The sequence below is a fragment of the Haemorhous mexicanus genome, chromosome 6, assembly GCF_027477595.1.
Source record: "Haemorhous mexicanus isolate bHaeMex1 chromosome 6, bHaeMex1.pri, whole genome shotgun sequence".
NCBI classification, from domain to species: domain Eukaryota; kingdom Metazoa; phylum Chordata; class Aves; order Passeriformes; family Fringillidae; genus Haemorhous; species Haemorhous mexicanus.
Window position 1 is genome coordinate 48,118,671 of NC_082346.1, and position 27,332 is coordinate 48,146,002.

At 39.0% G+C, this 27,332-nt stretch overlaps 1 protein-coding gene across 1 annotated transcript in view; it reads right to left on the reverse strand.

Annotated features, from left to right (window-relative positions):
* KCNK10 (potassium two pore domain channel subfamily K member 10) overlaps window positions 1–27,332 on the reverse strand; it is a 53,496-nt gene that overhangs the window by 14,936 nt on the left and 11,228 nt on the right. Inside the window, exons 2-4 of the mRNA XM_059848188.1 lie at window positions 15,169–15,497; window positions 6,052–6,169; window positions 2,941–3,101 (exon numbers count right to left, since the gene is read on the reverse strand). Coding sequence (XP_059704171.1) covers window positions 2,941–3,101; window positions 6,052–6,169; window positions 15,169–15,497 — 608 coding nt within the window. The remainder of the gene's footprint in view (window positions 1–2,940; window positions 3,102–6,051; window positions 6,170–15,168; window positions 15,498–27,332) is intronic.

Sequence of the window (27,332 nt, forward strand, 5' to 3'; positions counted from 1 at the left end):
AAGGTAAGGTTGGTGGAGCTCTGCACAGGTCATGTCAGAGGCAGATGAAATGCACTAGCACAAGTCCTCTGGGAGGAATCCTCCTTTCATCTTTCCAGATATGCTGAGGAATGCCAGAGGCAAGCTGTCCCTAGTGTGGCATGGGCTCCATACTCACAGATACACAGTTGGAGGGAGCAAGATACCTGTTAGGTAAATGCTTTGGGTAAAAGGACTGTGGTGACAACAGAAAATTCTTCCTCTCCTTCCCACGTGCTGGTGTGTGCGTACTGCATCCTCCCTAGCTTCAAAAATGATCCTAAACTCAATGCAAGATCAAGTTGTCCTCAAGTCCCTTCCACCTGTACAGGCAATGACAAAGTTGCAAGCATTCCCAGAAGTCTCACTGCCCTGACACCAGCCCTGCAACATTCCTAAGAGTGAAGGGCATAAACAGAGGCAACTGGATTCATAGAGAAGTAGAGTGCTGAGGCAGATTAACATGGAAATTTGATGCATTATACACATGCTAAGTTACTTCCCATTCTTTCCACAAGAAACTGGACTGTCCCAAATTGCCTGTGAGGACAAACAATACAGGTAGATAGTTTGTACTCTCTCTAGAGCACTGATGCACTCAGCTACCCCCAGAAGATTTGACAGGCACACCACCCAACATGTTATTATGTTTTTCAGTGTCTTTTTAGCCTATGTTTGCTCCTTTTACTTTCCTGATAACTACTCTCCTAATTTTTATGTCCTCTCTTTACAGGTGGTAACAGGTTGTTTTACACCCACAAACATGCTGAATTTCAGTTCATTAAGGAGACAGTTACAAAATAAGAAACAAGAGTTACACATTGAGTTAAAATTTGCTCAGTGCTCAGGATTAAATCAAGAACTGTTACTCTACTTGAGGTTTCATCTGATTAGGTACAAACATTTACGAAGCCCAACAATGTAAATATAATATGATAATAAAGCACACAATTACAAAAATTATAATAATTATTTTATTCTGAATATGTCAAATGTTAAATAATCACTAAAATGAAACCACTGGTATTAAGACTATTTACTAAGATGCATGTAAAATCTAAACTCTATCGGAAATATTTCAAATGGCTGAAACTCATTAGTAAGAGTAATAAAGGAAATTATGTATAACCCTGATCCCCAAATCACAAAAAAATAGATGTAATGGAATGTAATGGATTTATGACTATCAAAATAAAAGGAATAAACACACATCTTGGCTAAACAAGAAGACCACAATCTCTAAATTCCTTTGGAAGCTGACAAAATACCAAGGAGGAAAACAAATACTTTGGATGGCTATAAGCAACAAGCAATTGTATTGACTCAAGAAAATGAAGGAATGCTTTGAATACCAAAAGAACTCATATTATGTGTCAAATGGCTATATTCTGGATGAAACATTGCTACCAGCACTCATCTGTGAATCTTAAAATACTTTGAGTATTTATTATGCTTTAGCAGGGAGGCTGAACTAGATGATCTCAAGACATCCCTTCTAGCCCCAGTTATTCAGTGATTCTCTAGTTATTTTAATCTTAAACTATCATAACAACAGTTTAATGGTCTTGTCCATGTCACTCAGAAATACAAGACTTAGCTGACAAGTAATCAAAGATTTTCTGACTTTTAATCCATATCATGACTTCAAGATTGTCATTTTTCTTGGGCAGAAGCAGGCTGGAACTTTCAGAGATTCCACTGAAGTGAAGCAGGTGTAATAAAAAGGTAAACAAAAAATAAATTAGAGATCTTAGTTGTGTTTTCACCAAACTGAACTGAGACACTTTTCAATAAGATTCTTTTCATTAAATGAAAATATAAGCCTTTTGAAGTGCTCTCCAGACAGGCATGTACATGCTTACTCACCGATAATCACTAGTCACTTTTCTACATTTATTCTGATACACTATTTATGTCTGGTTTGGGACATCTAAAAGTCATTTAATCAAAATGGAAAGTGCTCATTCTTCAGTCTAATACTTAATTACTTCCTTCCAAAAACAGTTACAACCAATTTGCTCTCATCTATGGGAATGTTTTAGAAATAGATGTCTATTAAACTAACTGGCTTGGGCAGCTTCTCATCCACTCCATCCCTGGAGAGACTTACCTTCAGTTATGCCACTTCCAAGGGAAGTATCACACAGGTCACCTCTAGAAGTTCTGCCTCAAAGAGAGAATCCCTGAAGTGAACCATTAGCAAGTTAGCAAAACAGCATTTGCCAGGTCTGTGGCACTGCTTGCAAAAGAACTGCTTGCAGCAATTCAGACTCGAAAACAGAGAGTACTGGCAACATAAAGGGAAATTATACATGAGGAAGTCTACACAAAAATTTAGGGTAAGACATCTTCCTGGTAGGCAGGGCAGAGAATGATCATGATTTCAGCCAGTGACATTACAGCAGTTTTTGTGGTAGAGCTGCAGATCTACACCAACATATCCGTTGCCCTGCAGTGAAGGCATATCACTCAACCATCTCTCTTTCCAGGTTTACATTCACAACAGCAACCTTGCTTTCCTGCCTTTCTTTTTAGCTGTATCAGTAACACAGTCAGGATCACATCCCTGTTCCTTGAGGGAACAATTACCTTCTTTCCATTTTCAGTGAATAGATGTACATATCTAAAGCACTTGTGGTGTTTTGACGACTGTTCTACAACAATTCCTTGTAAGGAAACTAACTTAGGAGATACATACCCCAGCAATACCTTCAATAAGGAGATTCAGAGTCTGACCTATAACCCCTGCATCATCATCTAGAGAAGTCTGTTTCTTTCCACTGACTACAGAGATCCTTACAGATGTTAACTATCATCTCAACATGTTTCGTGGCGTCCAACATGCAAAAAATGCTGCAGGTAATAGCAACAAAATTAAGAGCAGGCTATACAACACAAGCAAAAAACTGTCAGTGAACTTACTCTGAAAACCTTTTCCACCTTTGAAATACCCTTCCCAAAGATGGTTCCAAGTTGGTCTCCAATCCCAGCCAGCAAGAAGCCAAACAGTGGAATCCCAAATAGGGCGTACAAGATGCAGAAAACCTTGCCACCAACAGTTCTTGGGGCAATCTTCCCATACCCTGAGGAGAAAAACAATTGTCAGAGTCTCAGAACTTATACATGGCTTTTTAGAAAACAGTCTAATAAGTTTTAAAAAACTGCTCTTCCTGCAGGCATACCTTTGTTCCATCTATAATTCCTATTTATAGACTTTCAATGGTATGATGTCATTTCCTGGGTAAGCCACCCTCTGTTATTCCATTTTTCTTGAAGCGTCAGTAACCCATATTTTCTGTAGATTCTGTCTTTCTAAAATTGCTGTTTGCTTAATTGACCTAGCTGATGCCATGGCACAAAAATCCCTCCATGCTGGCCTGGTGCCTGCATGCAGTTGCTGCTCTTGGCCTGTGCCAATGGTTTCCTGATAGGAGTGTGATTCACCTGACAAGGCTCATTTTCAGTGGACAAGGCTCATTTCCAGTGGTTAGCTCATACTTTCCTCAGCCCCTCATCATACTGACTAGTTACACTGCAGCCTCCAAACTGTACCCACACCACGCAAATTTTCCCTTGAACTCTTTTCAATAAAGCATTTTGACTCCAGTAGACATGGTAGTTCTGTTAAAATGTTAAAGAGAAAAAACCCAAGAACGGGGACAGTAATATTTGCACCTTTTTTATTTAAGATCAGCTATTTTAACTGAAATGCCATAGAGATTTTGATTTTCACTATACATAATACTTAAAAATTACCATATAATCACAAATCACTGATGCAATAATGATGCCTTGAGAGGCTACCTAGAACAGAGGCTAGACAGTGTTAAAGGAATAAAGTAGGTATTTATTAAAAGACCTTCAAAGGATTCACCTTGGGCAGTAAAAGAGCCCAGCCGTGGCTACACCCAAGATGGACCCTGAGTCACAAGTTTTCACACTTTTATAAGTTTTGGTCCATTTAATATTTGGGTTAATTGTCCACTTACAGCATCAGGTTATGAAGTCTCATCCTCCCAAATTGCTCTCCTCAATTCACTGTTGTTTATATTTTTTGGGCCTGAAGCTGCAAGGGTGTCCTTGGTTCTCTGGCTGGACAAGGATTGTTTTGCCTAACTGAACTGCAAAGGAAACTTGCTAACACTTTATATGAAGTTCAGAGTTACATACTAAAGCAGTACAGAATCTAGAAAATATGAAAGCTAAATCTAAAGGCATCAATAAAGCGTCCAGAGAGGAGGTGTATGAAAGTGTCAGGTCCTATTCCTGCTGGGTTGGCATCACTGGCACCAGATATACCTCTCTGTCATGGAATGCTGAAAGAACTATGCTGACACACAATAATGCATGTCCCATAACCTACTGTCCTTTTCAGGCTGCTTCTATCATCCCAGATGTCTCCTAAAATTCCGAGAAAGTCCAGGCTCCATGGGCCACTGGACTGAGGTTGATCAGGTAATCTGAGTTTCTGCCTAAGAGGAGGCCTAACAGGCCTCTGGTGCATAAACTGAAACCATTTTCATGCCCTGACACAATACACAGATTTTATGCAGAATGAGATTTATAAAAATCACATCAATGGAGAATTTACCACAAATATGGGCAAAAATACAAGGTCTATTCAAAATTATTTAAATAGCAGATGTCAATGAATATGCCTGCATGAACTATGCCTACAGAGTGGCATTTATTTAATGACTAATTTAAAAGCTTGTCACTTTGGTCTATTGAGTAAACAAATATTAAGGAGGGGTTTTCTTACATATGAATCAGAAATCTTTTCTTTCTTGCCACCCTCTGGTTTTATGCTACCATCAAAAATACATGGTAATATAGCTTAATATAGAGGAACACTCTATACAATCACTCTTTCCCCGTCACTCTGACAGCAAAGAAAAGGCAGAGCCAAAGGCATCTCTAACTCTATTGTTAGAGATGATCACCACAGCAAGTCTCTAACTGCCACAGGATTCTTTTTGTTGTTATTGTATTACCTGCTTTAAAAGTCTACAGAATTTAGTCAGATTCTCATATTTTATTGAAGGGTTATGTGATTATCAAGTTATTTGTCTGTACAGTCACCAGTGCGTGCACCACAGCTGTAATGTGGAGAAGCAATTATACAATATTGAAAGCAGAGTAATACTCATAGAAAATGCAAATAACAACAAACAATTTGCCAGCGATTTCCAAATAATTAGATATCTTGATCTGATTATTATGACAGCACTGAAATCAAGCTTAAAATTATAAAACTACTGTATAATTGTCTGCAGATTAACTATATCAACAATGCTATTGGTTTATTTTCTTTTTCCTTCAGACCATCTTCTGAAATCCAAGCTTGTTGAACATTCTTCAAGAGAGGAACTGGCTTAGAGAGGAGAGATTAAAACCCTTAGCATATCCAAGACCAGCATTCAGAGATCTAATACTAAATATATTGGACACAATGCGTGGGGAGAGAGATGATAAGGGCCTGAATAATTATCCTTTAAAATAAGTGGTTCAAGAAAAGAGAATGGAGCAGTTCAGTATACTCTTCGTTTAATACAGAGAAATGTGTCAATAATCACAGCCATGAATTCTAGAAAGAAAAAAAAAAGGTTTTTTTTTATATAATGTATCATTTGCGTAATTCCTTCCAATTGTTAGTGTGAAAGCAAGTAAGAATTTTTAACAGGATGTAATAGTTATGAGAATATATTTCCAGTTATGGAAAGGAGGAGGGTATGAAAAGAATTGCTTGCTCTCAAGCAACTGCTTGTAGATTGCTTCAATCTATATCAAGAACAGTTATAAAGCCTGCATGAGTGTCACCTGTTTTCAGCTCAGCATTGCTATTCTACCCTATTTATGTAGACAGCTTCTGACCCTTACCCAAAGACTCAGTGCCCTTGACACATGCTGGAGTCTCTTCTGCTAACAGAGAAATACACTTCATCTGCTTTGTTTCTTTGTTGCCTACCTTCCTGAAATTTATTTCATTATCAATGTGACTGTGTCTTTTTAAAAAAGAAACAGTAAACGTACCTATAGTAGTGATGACTGTTCCAGCAAAGAAAAAGGCACCTCCAAGGTCCCAGTGACTGCTGCTGTTATAGGAATTTCCAACAGGACTGACTCCTGCGTTATCAGCATCAACAGCACGCTGGAAAGCAAATACAAAGAATCAGCATCATGCATGCCTTACTGTATCCTATGCTAGTTGGTATAGACTCCAAAGGGAAATTTCTAGGACCATGGAAACAGCCTCAATTTAAGTTTTTAATATGTGCTCATAGTATAGCCTCTTCTGTACACATAAGTTGAACATACAACTGAACTGAATATCCATTAAGGTGGAAGAAAGGTAAAATGCAGAAAACAAATGACAAAAGATACAAAGCAATTGAGAAGTAAAGGACCAACACCATAAATTCTTCCATAAATATCATTCTTGCAGCAACTACTGCCAAAGGAATAATTCCTCATTGGGAACAGCTCATGTTAGAAGCAGCTAGAAAGGTGGTAAATACAAATAGTGTTTTTGAAATCAACTAAAGCTAGTCAGCCAAGGATTTAAATTCCAAGACAATCAGTAATTTATTAAGTAATTTATATTTTATGCTAACAAAAGAAAAAAAATATGGCATATATATACCCTGTTTGAAATTAACAAATAAGATATCTATGGACACATCATAAATTTCATGATCAGCTCAAACTTCCCAGTTGCCACACTAAGCATGATCTCATGTCCACAAATACAACGTGATACAGAGACTCCCAGACAGTGATTGAATGAAGTATATTCTGGATAGAAGCTGAGGTAGCTATACTGCTTCCTGGTCACTGTCCTGTGTCCCACATAATACTGAATCAAATCAGGCAGACATATCAGCCTCCTGAATGTTTGTTGGGAATTTCTAAAAATGCACCATATTGTCTCATGGGGACATACACATTCACTTTTCATTGCAGCCTCACAGTCCAAAGGAAGACAGAGCTGAGCACATTAGCCTACAAAGTACAGAAATAAATCTCTCATCAGCATCTGGTATACTCACCTGAATTGCTCTAAGCAGACTTTTGAGATGCCCTTCAGCAGGTATTTTCAGGTTGCTGTTAGATCTCATACAAGCTATTCTTCATCACAGAGAGATTCAGACCTCACTCTTGAATAGCAGCAGAAATGTCTGCCTTTCCCCCTTCCAAATGTTCCCAACTGAGTCTAATTTCCATAAAATCCCTGCAGAGGAACCAAGCTTCTCTTTTTCTACCTCCTAATATTTCCAGCTCTTTGCTTTTCTCCCATTCTGCTGCAGCCTCACTTCATGTTGCTGTTATCAGCTGCTCACACTACTGCCAGACCTTCTCCTCCTCTTTCTGTTATTTGCTCCTCCTCCTAAATATTGCCACCAATCTTTAGCCTTGGTAGTTTCAGGGAACTTATTGCTGGGCTCAACTTGCATCCTCTTTTTCTTTGGCTTTGTTCTACATGGAATTCCCACCTATCAACACAGATTTGACTTTTCTTATTTCTTTAACTAGTTCTCTTTTCCCTGTGATTTGCGAATTGTCATGGTGGTTTTCTATTTCACCTTTTCCTATACAGTCCCTGTGCAAAGCAAGGTTAGCCATTCTATTTTACCATTGCCCTACTTCTTATCTGGTCATGTCTATGAGTTCTCTCTTAGTCTTTCTCTAAAACTTCATATTCTCTTATGGGTTTAGCACTGACTTTTAAACACATCTATTTAACACCACTTCTCTCCCTATCTTGAGGATACACTTTCCTCCTCATTAATCTCTTTCCACCAATGGTTTATTTACCACATTCTTTCTTCCACTTCCATTTTTATTGCTCATTTTTTTGCCCATATTTCCAACTCACTTCATGGTCATAAATGTTCCTCTACTGCTTTTTTAGCCTGGACAAGTTTCAGCTAATCTGCTTCCCAGCTTTTAGTTATTCATCACATTGCCTCACAAAAGGGAAAGGAGTGGGAGAAGAGGTGTATGGGCAAGAACAGAGACAGCTACATCTAAAGAGATTAGTATGGAACAGCCTTTTTTAAAAGCAGAGCTACTACATGCCAGGCTAAGCTGATAGTGAAACTATAGCACAAGCAAGCTCCAGGCTGGACTGGTTTCATTGGTTTCATTTCATATGGGCAGAAAGCCAGGGCTCCTCAGCACACGTCCATACCTCAAGAATTAGCGATATAGGGAATGGATGTGTTTCAGACCAAACCCTTTGAAAGGGCTTCTCTACCAGTTGCTGGCATATTGCAGGTGGTGTGAAAGCAGAGATCGTTTGTTGGTTTATGCAGAGCAGCATAAATCAGCATAACAGACAGGTTGCCCGTTTAAATAGGCCATGACACACCGTCAGCTACCCTGGTTACTTCTGCCAAGGAATGCTGTCTGCCCTCCATTTGAGTGTGTGAATGAGCAAGCTAATTACACTTAAATCACACTTAAGTTTACACAGTTTAGCAAGTATTTCAGGGCCAAGCAGGAACCCCTGAAGTGAAGGAGTATCCTGTTGCCTTAGATAGCTTTGAGATCCTCAGACTCCCTTCTCATCCGAAAAAATCCATTTTTTCTTTAAATCTTCACTGACATCATTCATTTATAAATATCCAACTATTCCAATGCTGTCTTTTAATACACTGTATTTTGCATACAGCGATGGAGGACAAAAAGAGAGCAGCAAAACAAAAGCAGCCAGCAGCCTGCAGCTAACAGCACTTAACCCATTTCAGCTCATACATGAGAAAAGAATGCCTTACTACTACCACCACAAGTCCACCTACACAGAACCATCCTGCTAGATGGAAACTGACACAAAATTTAAACAATCATACTGTCACTGGCAAGACTCTCCCAGTTCACACAGACCAGAAAATTTTACAAGTTTTCCATCTGAAACTTCAGATAGGCTTTGCAGCAATGACCTGAAGAGAGGCATCCTCAGGGTTATCTCAGAGTAGGAAAAAAGCTAATTTCCAGAGTGCTAAACACTTTGTTAACAAGTGTTAACAAGCCTCACATATTTAAGATATTTTAAACTAGTAGTTTCATCTACTTTTATAGTTGAAATATTGCTGGCAGTAAGAGGTCATAAAAGTACCCAAAGCTGTTTCACACTTGCTCCTTTCCCAATCTCTTCTTCCTTCTCCTGAGGAGCTACAAGCACAGTATACAAGTACACAGTGTTTTTTCAGTATAGTTTATAAACTGAACATGCAATCTTCTTTACTGAATGACTACCAACCTACAGTGATTTTTTTCTTTTGAAATCCACCCATTTCAGGGAAGGCAATAATTTGAAATACCTCAAAAGACAGAAATTGTCTTTCTGGATGTTCAAGTAAAGGATGTGTGCTAAAGCCAACAGACAGGTAGGAGTGAAGAGAATGACAAAACTACCGAAGTAAATAAAAGTACTTGATATTATTTGCTTTTAAAAACATGTATTTTTGATCACAATTGTCTGATTTTCTCCCCATCATTGCATAGATGTGTGTTTTACTCTCAGCCCCTTTGGTATCAACACAGTACAGTCCTTCTGTAAGAAAAAAGTCATGGTCTGGTGACATGGTCTGCATGGGACTGAAGGCAAGTCCCAGAGCAGAAGCCTAGAATTAGTGGTGACACTGGGACAATTGAATCCTGTATCCCCAAAGAGAGGGAAACCAAACTGAATCTCAGTCTGAAGTACATGTCATCAATTCCACTTACGTAAGCAGCAAGATAGCTGGAAGCCGGTGCAGCTGATGTGGAGAGAGAAGAGCAAAACAGACTGTTTCTCGTTTCTCCATGGAGAAAGGTTTTCATCTGGTTCATTTGTTCATGTTTCTGTAATTTCTCCAGTAAGATCCCAAGTATGAAGAAGAAAAATCTTTTTCAAGGATAAGAGTAATGTCCCTCTCAAGTGATGAGACAGTCAAAGATGTACCTACCTTATGTGTTATCAAGGATAGGAATTTGATAGGAAAAGTAAATTCTTGTCCTTTTTTTGCCTAGCTCTATTAATTCCTCTTCACAGATCATTCTAATCCAATATTTATTATCTCCCTCTACAATTCTTTTTCCAAGCAGATTTCTATCAAGCATACAAAGAGTTGCTTCAATTGCTTTTCATGTTCTGATATTTCTCAATTAGGATTATTAGGATGCTTCTCATTAGCAAACAGCTTTTAATAATTCTTTAATAACTTTTTAATGTACTCCCTAACTCTCTACTTATTCTCCACCCCTTATACAGTGATTAGGGACCCTCATTATAAATTCACCTTTATTCACTTTTCCACAACAGCATTTTCTAAGGACCAAGGCCAGAAGTTTTTTTACAGTTTAATCAAAAGTAACAACTTTCAAAGCCCATTCCTTAAATATTTCTACCTATCCCACAAAGGACTTTAAGAACCAATCAGCCTGGAAGAGATCTACCTACACTTAGAGTGATTTGATAGTCACGCATGTGTTGTGTCTAAGGGTAGACCTACAGCATTTAACAAGGGATATGCACAGAGAACTAAGTCCAAAAGATTTAGGTCCCTGCTAAAGATGTCAGCTAAGTTCTGGAAGCAACATATAGCTACAGGACAGCTGCAGACTTGTGAAGCATCTTAGGCTCAGTGTGTCTCCTACACAGCTGGAGCAGCTCTGGATTGACATTACAGACCAGGGTGCCTGCACCAACTAGGACAGGACCCAAGACACAGAAATCCTTTTTCCTTATCCTTTTAGGAGAAATAGGGGCAAATAAAGATAGGGCAGAAGGGAAGTTGGGACAAGATAACCTCCAGAGGCACAGGTAGAAGGTTCAATAATCAGATACTTAGCACTGTTTTTCTTCACAGTTCAAACAGACTTTTCTTGTCTTCAGCAACATGCAAGTCTTCTCCACAGTTAATTCAAAGTACTGGGTTTTGCCTGCTCTATCTAGAGTTTTCTTCTAGCACATGAAAATTCTTTTCCTTTTACATGGAAAGAGCCTGGAAAGAAAAGCTGGCTCATGACACTAATGAACCAAGCAAGCAGCAGCAAAATGAAATATCTCTGCAGGATGTTCCCTTTCTTATTTACCTTCAGGGTAAAACTGGTTCAGAACACTAATCCAAAGTGCCTATCCAAAATATGAATTCTTACTAATATAATCAGGCAGTAAAGCCTGACTAGCTTATTTTCAGCTCTGCTTCCTTTTCAGCTTGCAGTCTAGCTCTAATGGTTGCTGTAGTCATTAGTGAACATTAATAATATGACTTCGTTACCAGGTGGGTGATTTTTTTTTAATATACATATGTACTGTAATCACTCACACTCCTAAATAAAACCTTGATGGACAAGGAAGAAGAACGCAGCCTGACAATAGTATAAGTAAGTTCTTAAGTAGCAAGCCCTCTATCTTGTGTAATTGTCCAGGGCTCATTATGGAAGTTTTTACTCATATACAATGCACGACATATAGAAAGAGAGTATGAAGGCCCTTATCAGGCCCATTGGAATTACTTTGCCAAAACACAAAGACTGTCTTCCTATCTCTCCTAATGATAGATAAAATCTGATCTTTCTGAGAAGATTAACCTCCTCATTACACACCCTCTTCGTGAGTTACTACAAAGGCAGGATAACTTGGTTCTGAACCCAGGTACTAATAAGAATATTTTCTAGCACATAAAAGCAAAAATAAAAGGTTTGTGGTATGTTAGCAGATGTATCTACCAATATTATTTTTCTTTTCAACTCTATGTCCAGTCACCTAAGTCCTGCTATCTTCTGCTATTCAATCTAATAGGTACAATGCAGCTAACTTGAAGAATCTGAAGTTTCATTGTCTTTTAGCATGTTCTATGTTTCATTTTTCTCTAACTCTGAAAACTCAAAAGTGCTGAGATAAAACATGCAATGTTGTAATTTTCTTAATCTGATATTCATTATTTTGCCAAGCTATAGATCACCTACAGCCTTAAACAGTGTACTGGCTTCACTGCAACAAATATCTTTAGATGCAGAAATGGGCTTTAAAAATCTGCAGTAGAGAACTTCTACTTCAGGTGGCTTTAGAAAATTTGGACTGCACTGTGAAACACTTGACATTGTTATGAAAAAATTACTTGTCATTGTGTTCGCATTTGACAGATCTGAACCAAAATCCAACAGTCAAATACAAATTTAAAATACTTGGAATCTTTCTAAGAATTTGCACTGCTTTAATCACTATATTTCTTCTGAAGTCTGTGAATGTACTTCCAAGTCTGGACTCAGCAATTCACATTTGTGCTATCAGCGCTAATATTTGCAATGGGTTTTTGGAGATAAATGTGAAAAGGATGTCTCATCCCCACTAAATTTTAACAGCTTCCTCATACAGTGCTGTACATCTTTCTTACAGGTTTTGCAAAGCAGAATCCTTTGAAATATTGAAATTTAGGAAAGGTATATACATTTCTTCATCATTAGTCTTGTAAGGGCCATGATACTCCCTTGGTCTTCTGAAAAGATTATTCCAGAGCCATCCCCACAGTAAAATAATATAAGTTAGTTCTAAGGTTTCCTTTTTTGTATTTTCTGTATTCTCCAAAGCACAAAGGTGAACCAACACAGTCATTCTGCAGAATATGATCTGTGTTAATTTAAGGGCTTTCAGGTAACCAAATAACAATAATTATGAATAGTTGCCTTAATGTTAGATGGCACGCAGCACAGCAGCTAGCACCCGTGGAGGTTGCCACATCAGTCTGAACTCACAGCTGTAAAGGCTGTTGCAGCACTTGGTGCAATGCAGAAATGTGTTGGGCCAGCCAGGGGGGATGTCACTTCTGGGATCATAGACATGAAGTTGTGGAAGCCCAGCATTAACTGCGTAACATTATCTTCAAGTAAGTTCATTCACTGCTCTTCTGTGCAAGTCACTTACAATCAGTTTTCTGTATAAGCACACCCAACTACATTCCTGGAGCTGGTTTCAACCCCAGACATACAGAAGAATCAAAAAAAACTTGTTCCTAATTGACAAATCTATTTCAATATTTCACATCACTTGGCCTTAAGACATTCACATCCTAAGCTGCTAAACACATTTTAATTTACTTTTGCACAATGACTTCCAGCTGCGCATTGTAATAATTGAGGACATACTGAAATGTCAGAAGATTATAAGATTTGTCCAAAATATGTCTTCTAATTACAGAGTACGTGTATTCTTTATTTTAGTATCACCACTTTTGAGGTGAAAGAAGAAAACTATTGTGTAAAATAAAGAATTAGTGTTGGTACAGAACTTATACTAGATAATAAAGGCTGTTACTACTGCAATTGGTACAATCTGCTGAAGTGCTTTGCTTGTTGTACCTTATATGAGTTCTGCTTTCTGGTTGGAAAGTACGTATTTTGCATGTGTTTTACTGGTGACAATCTCACCAAGGGAATAAAAGCTTCTCGCTTTTAGTGTTTTCAAAACAACTTTTAATCATTATTTCTAAGGAGTAGAGAGAAATACAGATCTCTGCAACACTGCCAAGAGAAACACATCTGAACCAATATCCCTGGATCCTGCCAACCTAACATGTTCACCTGTCTCTTTTGCAGACAGATCAAGAATGTGATCCAAGCCATCCCTGATCCAAACAATACTCTTCCTACTAAAGCAGATTTGTCGTGTTAGCTGTAGCACCAAGCTTCCCAAATGAACAGGTACAGTGACACAGTTTTTGACTCAGAACTGACCTGTCTTCTGTGAACACAGAGCACAAGAGGGAGAGAACACATCTCTATGCAAAGAAGTTTAGGCTGAAAAGTAGGAGAAGGCCCTTTCTATCACTTCAATGAGATATTGGAGCATCTTATTAAAAGAAATAAGCTTATAAATTTGATTGACCTACAGAAAGGGTTTTTTTAACACAGCTGACTAGATGGACACAAGAATTCAGGGGATAGCTCCATGTTCTTTCAAACAGCCTGAAATCCACAACAGAGCTCTGGTGCAACACCCCAAAGAAAAACACTGTGCTCTTGGAAGGCTGCCAAAAATTCAGATCTGAAATATGAGGCTGAAGTTTGAATAAATTCCTTAGGTATGTCACATTTCTTATCTAATCATTGTTTTATCCAGGCTAACTGATAGGCTTCTACATAGCATCCCAGAAGATAGTCTACTGAAGTCTTGTAAGATCCGTAATACTTTCCTTGTCTAGAGTTTTAATCAATGTGAGATAAATCTATCCTTGATAGACCTTTCTTGCATGTTATTATATTTTCCACCTATCCTTGCATACTTCACAATAATTCCCTTCAAAATTGATTCTAAAACTTTTCATAATGCATCAGACTAAAAATTCCACAGCTTTTAAATGACCATTACTTTCTACTTTGATTTGTATACTTCATCCTCCTTCATTTATTTAAAAATTACAAAAGTAAATCTGTAAGTTCAAAATTCTTGGCTGAATATCTATTTCAAAAATCCCACCTATCATATTCTATGTGCCCTTCTGGTTGCTGTGTTTAATTTTGAAGAAAGAATTAAGAACTTAAGACCACTTGAAAACTTGCAGAGATGAGGGCATAAGTCTTGCAAATTTGACACCTCTCTCAAAAATTTTTTCCAGATATTAGGTTCTGCCTTTCTTTGCACACATCTTTCATAACTCTAGTGAATACAATTACCAATCTCTTCAGTCTCTTAACCAGTGACAGGACTCAAGGAAATGACATGAATCTGAGTCAGGAGAGATCTAGGTTGGATATCAGGAAAAAGCTTTTCACCCAGACAGCAGCTGGGCACTGGAACAAGATCCCCAGGGCAGTGGTCACAGCCCCAAGCCTGACAGAGTCCAAGAAGCATTTGGATAATGCTCTCAGGCACATGGTATGACTCAGGGTATCCTGCATAGGGTCAGGAGTTGGACTCCATGATCCTGATGGGTCCCTTCCAACACAAGCTTATCCTATGATTCTATGGCTCTATATTTTCAATATTTTGGGCACATAGTTTCTGCTTCTCAGACCTTAAAATGACTGGGAAAGAGCCTGCTCTTCACACTGCCTATTCCAAGGCCTCTGTGAACAATTTTGCTTCCCACCAACTCAGCTGGTCAATAAACCACTGAGCTGTTTCTCCTAACTTCCAAGAAGAACCATCTTCTTCACACAGCCTACCTGAATGAGTGTCTCCAGCTCTAGCTCGGTGACACAAAGGTGCTCCCGAAGAAATTCAGCCTTCTCTGACGCGATGGCGTTCTTCTGCCTGTTTTCAAAGGGCTGCTCCAGGGCACGGAAGATGAGTCCTCCCGCCACCAGGTAAACTACCACCACGACAAAGATGGCCACCACTGCTCTCCAGTCCATGACTTTGTGCCGGCCTTGAGAAGCGCGTTCCATGGCAGCAACAATAGTGGCTCGGGTGGAAACGGCAAATGGTGGAGATGGGTAATGCCCGATAGTTTTGGGCTCAGGCTCAGGAGCTGGCGCTGCTGGGGGAACAGCCGCTGAAACACAAAGCAAAAAGCCTTATTCAAACTCAAATCTCTTAAGGTCTGACATTGATTTACATTAAAAAAATCTTAAATAATATTTTTAAGACTTTTACATAAATCATGTTCTTCATATAGATATGGTTCTTCTCATCTGGAAAGTTCCATGTCTTCTTTGTCCATCCATACTCAAGGGACAACTGCTTTGCCCATTACCTCTAGACTTTCACCCATTACCTCTAGAACTGGACAGGCCAGTTACATGTGCAAAAAGTTCAGAAATATGCAGAAAACCATTTGTGCAAAATGAACATGGAAATTCTGACCAGCTAGCATATAAATTACACATGCTGGTGTCTGGTGAAGGACCCTGGCAGTGATTTATAAACTTAGATCATAATTCTATCCGTATTCATAGTGCTAAGAAATTGAACTGCTAATGAACACTGATCACCACCTGACCTGGTATTGACAGAAACGGAAACTGCTTTGCAAACCACAGTGCTATTTGGCTCACTAACATAAACTGGCACATACCATTTACCTGGATTCACAAAAGCATCACTCATGAAAATGTCCTTAAAGCCTGGAAGCTTCACAAAGTTTAGTATAAATCATGTGTCAGCCAAAGTATATGAAATGTCTGAGGTCAAAGTTACGCACCAAAAGCAACTGTGGACCTCTCACCTTGGGACTGAGACAATGTATAGCCCAGGCGACCTTTACAATATGTCAGAGCTAACCAGTCCTGACCTCCAGCTGGACTTAATATTCCAACCACTGTGTCAAGCTACCAAGGCATGTAAAACAAAGCTGGGGCACCTCCAAATACTTCAGGTGTTCCATCATCACACTTCCCCACTCTGCGCTGCTAGTGCTACCAATGGCAAGATGAGGTCAGGTTCCTCAGCATATAATGGTACCACATGTAGGATTTGAAGATGCTGGATTCATTTTAAACCAAAATCCTGTGTAATCTTACCATGGTGCAGCTGTCTCTGGTCTGTTATTTCTTTGAAACCAGATTAATTTTTTGCATATCAGACCTAAATCAGATTACAGTTAAAATACAGCTACTTTAGGTGCATTCTCTGAACTTATTCACAATGTGTCTGTGTTGTTTCACTTAGAAATTAAAGCAGAAAGATTTAAAACATCCCATCATAGTGGCATTGTAACCCCATTCTCTAAAATTTAGACATATAACAGGATTATACCTTGATTCTCAAGTGGGCTACATCTCTTTCCCAACAGAAACCATTTTATGATACTGAATAATTTCAGAACTTGGGAATTTACTACAGTCATGTTTTCCTACAAGCAATACAACTCTGAAGCATTGCATGGAGGATAGAGCTTCCAGCTTACTTGATAATCAATAAACTACAGAAATCTATAGTTGCTTTATACTTACAGTTAATATTTCATTTCATATATGATTTAGAGGTTCCAAATACCAAACAGATTAGAAAAGATCCAGGATCAGGGCAAAAGCCTTTGTGGTCGATTCCTTTTTTGTTTGTTTTGTAACACCCTGTGGCACAGCTGTTCAGTTTGAACATCATAAAGGTCTTTACAGTTCCCAACACTTATTAACCAGGATAGGGTGATATCAAACTAAAAAGGATATTTTCTCTTACCTACAGATGTATTTCATGTGACTTATAAAAACTTCATGTAACAATAGGAAGAAGAGCAATAGTACTAGAAAAAAGTCACACTTTTTGTAAGTTGTATTTATTTTGTCAGTGTATCTATTCTCTAAGTCTCCTGAAAGTGTTATGGTGATAAATACAGTGAACTTCAACAGGAAACACCAGAAAATTATGCAGAAGAAACATAAAATATTGGGGTTGTATGAAGCATTTAGAACTTCTCTTTCTCTATAGACATGTATCTTAAACCTGAGTCACAGCATCTCCTTACTGAACTAAATTTGAGTACTCACAGAAGTGGCTGAGCTGATGTAACTCAGTGTAACATAGCTTCCATAGATTCCATAAAATTAACACCATTTTAATTAGTTAGAGACCATAACTACTGTGTATATTGTAAACCAACACAAACTCTGCAAGCCTGAGGACTGATTTTTCACACTTCAGATCATTTAGCATCAGGATCTAAGGCTCACATGCTAAGAAGAGAGCAGAGCTCATGTGACAATGCTATGATTTTTTGAAACAGGTATCCACCTTACCACAACTGGCACAGTCCAGTGTAGGCTGGGTGAGCCTCTCAGTGGAAAGCAATGCCTGCCTTTGATATGACACAAATAAGTCAAGAAGATGGAAGTAAAGAGCTGGTACCATTAAAACAGTGTTTGTGAGTTTTCTTTTTCTTCTGCTAGTAAAAATGTTTTTTCTTATTCAAATAATGTTTCTGGCAAAGTGTTAGTAACAGCCTTACAGAAAAATCATGGCCTGTTGATTCTGTCTTCTAAGGAAAATGTGTTGTACTAATTTAAGAACAAAATGGGAAGTTCACAGTAGAGAATATAAAATGTTCTTATAAATATTTTGTCACTTAAACAGCTTAGTGGATTACTGTGCTCAGCTTGCTTATCACTAAAAAGTAGAGAACTGTTTTAGTTTTTCATTTTCTTCTATTAGTAATAGCTATCCTAAGTGAATGTAGAACTGTTGATCCTAAAGTATTTTATATTATATAAATAAATTCACAGGAAGACTGTACTAAAGCAGCTAATTAAGCAACTGATGTGTAACTCAGAAGAAATGGTCTTCTTACAAAGCCAATGCACAAGGCACAACTGCAGTCAATACTGCAGTGATTTTAAGCAGGAGTTAGGTATTGGAAGAAGACTGTAGATATTCCATCTAGGAGCTATCCCACTCTTTACAAGACAGTGGGGTTAGTGACTTCAGCACATGGTAAGAAGTCATAAACCCTGATTTCTAATTGGAACACTGTCTCTGTGAACCTGAACTCTCACAAAAGTGCTGCCATTTACCTTTAAATCATGGTGTCATCAATTGCAAAAAGATAAAGTAGTGCTTACTTTTCTACAAGCTCCCTGGGAGAGTCCATTTCTGAAAATAAGAGCTACATAAAATTCCAGAAGTTTAACAGGTAGTTTTAGTAAAATTGAAGGATGAACTACTCTGGCAATTCAACAACATGCAGAGGTTTATACCTTAAAGCTTAAAAAAATAAAGGGCTACATAAATTCTTGAATTTGTAGAGCTGGTTTACACTACAGTTTAGGACAAACACAGAGCAAAAGAGAAGAGGACATGTTTACAATAAATGCAGAACAATCCCTACTTCATTTGTTCATGTTTTTTCAAAACAAGATGCTATCAGAACAGGCTTTTCCCCAAACAGAGCCTCATCCATATGTTCGTTAAATCATATCAAAGAAGACTTAATCAGCCTCAGTGAAAGCAATGATAGATATCCATTCACATGCAGGCACTATATTAGCTGACAACTAATCTCATAGGTACAAGAACCCGCAAAGGAGCACTCCAGTGTTTCAAAATAGGCCTTATCCCAGTAAAAGGATGCCAGAGAGAAAAGAAAGGTAAATTCCTGATTTTTTAGATAACCTTCAAAATTAAACTGAAGATATTAATGTTACAAGTGAAATTGCAATGTTAGGATCTACAGAGTTGTTCACATCTGAGATCACCACATTACCTGCTGTTCTTTTGGCGTACATCATTGCCAGGTCTCACGTGTCAGGACCTTAAATATCTCAAATTTCTGCTAAAATTGATGGGAATTGAGGAAGCAAAACTCTTACTCATCATCAAGATGAGTACATCTTAACTGGTTAAAGTTGCAGGCAATTCCTCCCGGGGAGAGCAGAAGGCCTGGTGTGCTGGCCGGGCCTAGCCCTCGGCAGGGCCTGCCGCCCCTGGGGCCTGGGGCACGGCCATCACCACCGCGGCACCTCCCGGCCTGGCCTGGCCTGGCACGGCCCTCACACCGCCGCCCGTCCCCCTCTGCTACGCAAAGGGCCGAGGAAATGGACCCCTATGTAGCCCAAGGGTGATCAAAAAGCACTTCAGGGCCTTCAGATGTTTGGTGAGGGAGTCTGAGGTGGGGGTTATAGTCTCCTCTCTAGTTACAGTTGAAGGCAGCAACATGGAAGAAATGGACAGACTGAGTCTGTGGCTTTACGGCTGGTGTCATCATCAAAATTTGGGGGGTTTTGACAATGGTCTGGTTCTACACAGCCCCAGGCATGCTGGCATCAGACAGGATTCACCCTTCTCAGTGCTGGAAGAGAGTCTTTGCTCAGGAAGTAGTGGGGCTCACCGGCAAGGCTTTAACTAGATGTTAGCGGGTAGAGGGGCAATATGAAACCTGTCCCTGGCAAATGTGAGAAGATATGAAAATGGACAGATGGAGGGACAGGGTGCTAGGGAGGGTTCTTTGCAGTGACTCTGAACTGTGCTAGCCATCCTGGACCATACCAGCAGTCTTAGGGAGATGAGTCCTAACAGAAGCCACAAGGAAACACCAGGGAAATAGATGAAAGGAATAATTTCTCTAGGAAGGCAGTCTGGCAATCCTCAGGAGCAAGAAATTGGACAGGGAAGGCAAGAGACTGGTGTAACTGAGACAGAGTAGGGAACTGATGGTCAAACTAAAGACAACGAGACAAATGCACAGACAGTGGAGGTAAGGACATGTAACCTGGTAAGAGTACAGAGATGAAGGGATGAGGTAAGGAAGGCTGAGGCAAAGGTGAAACTCAACCTCACAAGGGACACCAATGATAACAAGAAGGGCTTCTACTGGTATGTTAACCAGAAAAGGAAAGTCGAACAAGCCCCATGAAAAACACCATTGGCAAACTGGTAACAACAGCTGAAGATAAAGCTGGGGTACTCAACAACTTTTTAACCTCAGTCTTCAGAGAAAGCCTGTGTTCAACTGATTTTTGACTGTGAAAATATCAAAATGTGTCTTTGTCACAGTGACTTCTATCCTGGAAACTATCTTACTCGATATGCTAAGACATAGGAGATACAAAGAAACCTGGTTTTGGAGGAGAGTTTCTTATATAGTTTAAACCAAATAATTAATTTTTTTTAAATAAGCATGCCCTTCTCTGTGTTATTGGTGCCACAATTTCTATTGTGAAAAAATCTAAGTCAGGTTTAATAGTGTCTTATGTAGTCCCTCATTTTCTTCCCCATTCCTGTGTTACACAGGCACACAGCAATGTATGTGCATTTTAATGAGAGAATAATAGACGCATCTAATAAAAATGCTGCTTTCACAGAGTTCAACACAGAATTACATAAAGGCCAAATGCACTTACACATTCATAAACTCAGGCTCAGGCTTTAAGCTTGAAACCTGAGTTGATCACAAATGAAACTGGATATTTCATCTCCTATTTTCGTGGTGCCATCAAAGGAAGGAAACAAAATAGCTCAAGTAAAAAGGTTTGTTGATGCATGTCTAAAGGTACGTACCAACATTTTTTTCCCAAAATCCTCATAATATAATTGGAGATTTCTTTAAAGAAAGAAAAGTATGCATTCTTCAGACATGTTCATAGTCAAACATCCAAAATTTCCCATTAAGCTGTTCTTATTTTTATATTAAACTAGAAATTTAGTTAGAATTCTAAAATAATCTCATCATGTAGTACAGTTTCACTGAGAAAATTCAGGAGCAAACAAACTTCCCTACAGCTTTTACAAGATCCTACATTGGGTTAGTGGCACTTCTACATCCTTCCTGTAGCACTACTTAATAAGCCAGCATTCCTTCCTGAGCTAATATAGAAATACAATTTTTTCTCAAGTGTAAGAAGTTGCAGGACAGAACTCTCATGCACCAAAGCTCAGAAATATCTGTGAGGTGTTAACAAGGTCCACTACAGTTTCCCTGAACTGACCACTAAGAATAGGTGGATCCACCTTCTTTAGAATGGATCATAAAGGATGAAGGGACTTCACTGACCATAATTGTTTTAAAGTCATTTATTTCAATTAACTGAACAGGGTTTTTTTCCTCCCTCAGTTCCTCTTCTGAAATAGCCACGCACTGAATTTAAGATTAAAAGGCTTCCTGACTGAACAATATAGAAGGCAGGGAAATGTGCAGCCCACCAGTGGATAAAATATTAATCTTTCACTCCAAGGCTCTGGCTCATCTCCAAACAGAAATTCCTGGGGGATGTGGGCATCTAGCATTTGTTTCCAATCTCAAATCTTTCCCACAGACTCCCCAAGTTCTTTCAAATAAGGGCTGCTGGAGTGAGGATAGCAGAGCTGTTCCTGGAAGTCATTGCAAGCATAAGAGGTATGTTAGAGAAATAGTGGAGGCAATCGGTGTATTAAGTTATTACCAACAGGAACTTCATAAGAATATGTCACAAACAGAAAATGCATGCAGATCAGTGAATGAGGGGAATTGGATGGTCCAACAGGAAGCAGGTGAAAGTATTGAAACACTGAAGTTTCTGTCCATGTGTTACCAAAAAATCATTAAACCATCAAAATTTTGCATTTAGACAATATGGCAAATAATTTCCACTACCTGATTTGCTTGATATTCCACTCCCCCTCATCCCCCATTCATCTCTTTCTGTTGTGGTTTTTAACAGGTTTTGTTGAGAGCATCTATTTAACCAGCAAAATGAATGTTGAATTTTTATAACTGGGCATTCAAAAATCTGATGCTGGTTTAGAAAGTCTGGCTTTTAGAACAAAAATCACAGTAGACAATGGTCATGTTTGCCTTTGTGTTTGTGCAGCATCTTTGCATGATGTGGGCTAATTAGCAGGTGACATTACAGCTGTGATCAAGAAATGGGAGAAAAATCCTGCCTGCAGGCTACGATTACATATGGGACAGAACACTAGTATCCTTGTGGCAGTTTTTCTGGATTGAGGAATAATAATAAGAATTGCTGTCTGGGGACCACGGGATTCATACAGCCATGGATCAAGAAAACTGTTATCAGTGCTGACATGTTTTACACCAGTTTGGCCCTGGTCCTTCTGCCTATCCCCTAGGCACACAAACTGAGCAGTGGAAGTCATCACAAGCTTGCCACACAAGGGGAATTTCACCCTACTGCTTCTACAGCATTTTGCTGAGAACTGCCACTCAAGTGAGAAGCATTACTATTGCATTTACTGTTCATGATAGCAAAGCTTGACATATTGTTTGTTAGGAAAACACAGAGTGGCTCTGAGTATAGAGCTTTTCACTGCAGCAACACCCCCCTGGGTTAAATCTAACACTGTTTTCCCCAAAGAGGATTCTCTAATGCAGCATTAGTGCTGCTGACTTCAGCAACATCTCAGCTGTCTGCTGCAAATGCAGTCATCAGCAGCAAGGCATTACATGGAGTATGAGAGACAGGTAAAGGCACAAAGGGCAATACACATTAAACAAAATAGATTGAATGTGCTGTTAGAAGCAAAGTAGCATTGATTCCTCTCAAATGCCCCTTTCCCTGAGTGGGGTGGTGAGATGGGGAGAGTAAGTTGGGTTACAAATCTGCATAAGGAATAAAGGCACTGTTTTCTTCCTATTATAGGGTAATGTTATTGAAATAGAGTAAAAGTTCATAATAGTAAAAGAAAATACTGATTTGTCTCTGTTGGTGGGGAGAGAAATGTCAGCACTGTGTATCAGAGGGAATTGTATCTGACCATTGTTTTGCCACCCCTGGCAGCAGCTTTGGGAAGTACGTCATACCTAAAGGGTTCTGTAATTTCTGAACCATTTGTCATATATTCCCATCTAGTGCTCAAAATAATGATTCTCAGTAAGGTTACAAAAAAAAAAACACGTATTTCTTCTGTATCAATTATAAATGAAACATAGAAATTAATAGCTCTTGGAATACCCCAGCTACTTAATTAATCTGGAACACAGTTGTTATGAGAAAACAAAAAGGCACTGTTTTATAATGCTTTTCATTCTTTTTCATTAGAAAACTATAGTTTAGGCAAAAAAAAAAAAAAAAAAAGGCAGCCTAAATTGGAACATGGTACAAATTAAGAAATCAGTATGGTCTGAGTAAAGGTATCTCTTTAGAAAGAGCTTTCCAATGATGAGAATCTTCACATAGTGCTGGTGGCACTGTAAATCATCAGAACTAAGGAGAATCTAAGCCTCTTGTCTCTTCCCAAAGAGCTTCTTTAGTGTCAGACAAGAACTTAGCTATGCAGTAAGTAATAAGAATGAATTTTACCTTCCACTGAAGGACAATATCACTCCTAACTGAAACCAGCTTTTTTCCAAAGGACAAATCTTGAAGGAATCTTCTCCAGTTTCCATTGTCCTACTACTAAAACATAGTGCTCCCATTTACCTGTGCAGCAAGTGCCTGACAGAAATAAATACCTGGCTTAGGTGGCAAGATGATGGGAGCAGGGTGGCTACAATGGTGGTCTCCGTGGAAGGCCTGGGGCTGTCCCTTTCTGGACACAGGCACTTCCTAGTGATTCCAACAGACCCACTACAGAACATAGCTGAGCCCATTAGGGAAGCTAGTAGCACTTCTGTGAAAGCATACTTTAGAAAAGAAAAATATTGCACAGACTTTGAAGATTGAGAAAAAAAGTGTGAGAAAGAATCCTAAAAACACCAACGTCAGTGGAAGAGAAAGAGGCACTCCAGGAGCTGTAGGAGATATTTTCCTGCAGCCTGTGAGTTTTGGAAGAGCTCATGATGGATTTGGTATTTCCCTGGAGCTCATGGAGAGGACCACACCAGAGCATATATTCACACTGCAGTATATGGAGGATCCCAGTCCAGGGCAGGTTGATATTTCCTGAAGTGCTGCTAACTGTGGAGAGACCATGCTGAGGAAGTCTATCCTAAAGGACTGCAGCCCCACAGTATGGACTCATGCAGGAGCAAGGGAAAAGTATAAGAAGAAAGGTGCAGTCTAGAGGAGCTAGACCCACGAAAAACTCCCACTCCCTACCACCATGTGAGGTGGACAGCATGAAGAAGAGTCAGGAATGAAGCAATAAAGTTGCTAGGAAAAAGTAAAGCAGTGAAAGGTATTTTAACCTTTGTCTTTATTTCTTACCACCCAAATCTATTTTAATTAGCTATAAATCAAATAAACTTTGTCCAAGTCAAGTCTCATTTGCCTGTGATGGCAATCTCTAACTGGTCCCCCTAGCTTTATCTCAACCCACAAACTTTTCCAGTCTTATCTTCTCCCCCTCTCCTGCTGAGGAGGAGGAATGAGAGTGGGTGGGCATCTGGTAGCCAGCCAAGGAAGGTCAACCCACCACAGAGAGTTTGCACAAGTGCAATAAAGATGAGGACACAACTCAGATTGTATTGTTCAGCAATGCTTTTCCTCTAAATCCTACCAGTTACTTGCATATGGATTTCATGAAAATGTCATCAGTCCAAGCAATAAGAATATCAATGTATAAATCAGGATTTAAGGCACAATGATGGACAGGAGTTAGCTACAGAGGGAGAAAACATCCTTCCAACAAAAATGCTTTTTTTCTCCCTCTCTACTGGAGCTGGGTCAATTTGGAACAAAAATATTCATTTGTCTTGTTGAGTGGATTTTATTTTTTCATTTTTTATCACCTTTCATTCTAGTTTTCCCTTCTCAAACATAAGCATTTTATTTCACTCACTTTCTACACACATTTAAGAAAAATGGATGCCAGCAGCATATATTTTCACATAAAGCTAAATGTCAAATTGATTAAATTTTTCATGCTGGCAGGAAGTCCATGCATATGTAACCAATGAGGTACCAATACAACGTGATGCCTCTGAAAATCCTAAAAAAGTATTAGAAAACCTCAGTCTTCTTGTAGATGTTAAATGGCTTGAAATTGGGTGCTGGGTAAACCTGACAGGTTGGATTGCTTATTAATCTAGTTGTAATCAGTTTAACAAGTATGCAAAAGATTAAAAAGTCTATGCAATTATCATTCCCCTGAGATATGCCATGTCCCTCTTCTTTGTGAGGCTGTTGTAAAACTCTGCTATTCTATAATTTAGCAATTCTGAACCTACTGTCCCTAAAGAGATAGAAAAATGTATGCCTCAGCAAATTTAATTTTAGTCAAGAAAGTGTAGTGAGAGAGGAGGGTCTGAATACCATTTTCATGCTTATTCTATTTCTGAAAGACAGTGCCATTTCTAATTGTGAATGTTTTAAAGCACAGAAGAATGGCAGTTCAAGCATCTCACAGGAGCTTTCAAAAGAGGGAAAGGGAAAACTCACAGAGGTGGCCTAGGAAATAAGAAGTCTGAAGGGCTAAAATCTAACTGCCCTTAACCATATAAACCCCAGAAAATCTCACAACACCAGTAAGTTCCTAAATTAGTTTTTGTATATGTCCTTATTAATAGTCAATGCAGTCATCTTTTCAACATCTCACATCGATTTCCATTGCAGCTCCCAAAGCATTTGCTTAACATAAACAAAAATGCTGTTTAGATTATATGTAAAAAGGTGAAGTGTAATCTCAAAAATAAAAATAAGACATGGAGTAACCAAAGAGAGTGACGAATTCTTTCCTAGATCTCTTAAGAACAGCGTAGGAAATCTGTAACAAGGAAGTAGAGGAATATATATTAGGAAAAAGTCTAGCTACAAGGAGAGCTAAGCATAGAAACAGCCATAAATATATTGAAATGTCCTTTATTGGAAGTATCTAAGAACATGGCATAAAATCACCTGCCAGAAACTGTCAGTGTTATTCATGTCCTGCATATCCCTGTGAATCCAAAAAGAAAAGCCACCAGCGAAGGGTAACAGAGAATAACAGACTAATGTTTTTGTATTCAACATCCAGAATCTGTTAAAAAACCCCAACAAATGAAATGTTAAAGATATATTAAAAAATAAAAATAAAAATCATTCATCCTGACAATCTAGTCTCCACACCTAGCAGGAAAATGCTCTTGAAATCCTTTTCCTCCCCTTGAATGTAAGATAGTCAATCACACCTCAACATTCCTTTTTGTATCCGTTGTGCCAAATCTCACAGCATTTCACAAATAATAGATAAAACCCTGCGACACTGAAAAGAAACAACACTGCATTTATGCACAGTTTGCCTCATGTAAACACTGCCACAGAGAACTTAGCAAATTAATTAAATTCAAGAGTAATTTCAAAAGCTGATTGAACAAGCTCTTTTTCATATGTGCATCAAGAAGGTACAACGGCATTTCATCAACGTATTAGCAAATTTTCAAGTTCTTTTAGGAGACATGCTCTTTCCCACCATACATTACAGAATGCCGTTCTATTTGTTACAAAATTAATGGACAGCCATAAACCAGATTCTTTCTTTTGTTGGTTATAAAGGAAAAATGTGATGACCATGTGTAAGCTGCTCTAGATGATTATTTACAAGAACTTTCAGATTCTGAACCAGCCTCTCCTCTGTCAGAACTGCAGTCTGAGCATGCTCGTGAACTTAAACGGACTGCCCAAGAGTTATTCTCTGCAAACACAGCCTTAAAGCTCCTGCTACTGAGGCTATGCAAATGTCAGGGAAACAACAGGAAGCCCAAGGCTGGCTTGAGCAGGTATCTGCCAGGACTTATCCATTGACATTAAAAAAAATCTGCAAAAGTCATGGTCATGGGATGCTGGGATACTTCCCCTCCCTCCTCCCTCTCCCAGGCACTGCGCTATTCTAATGCATACGTGACAGCTCACTGGTCAAAAGAATGGATGTGCTAAGGCAGGACATGAACTCCAGGAACAGCTGAAAGCATCAGGGTGTTTTTCTAGTTTGGCTTCAGGACAGCAGTCCTCAGGGGGGTTCCTAGCAAGCACTGGCATTTGCAGGAAGATGCACTGCTGCTGACACCATTTGTAGCACTACTTACAGAGCTGCCAAGTCCGGA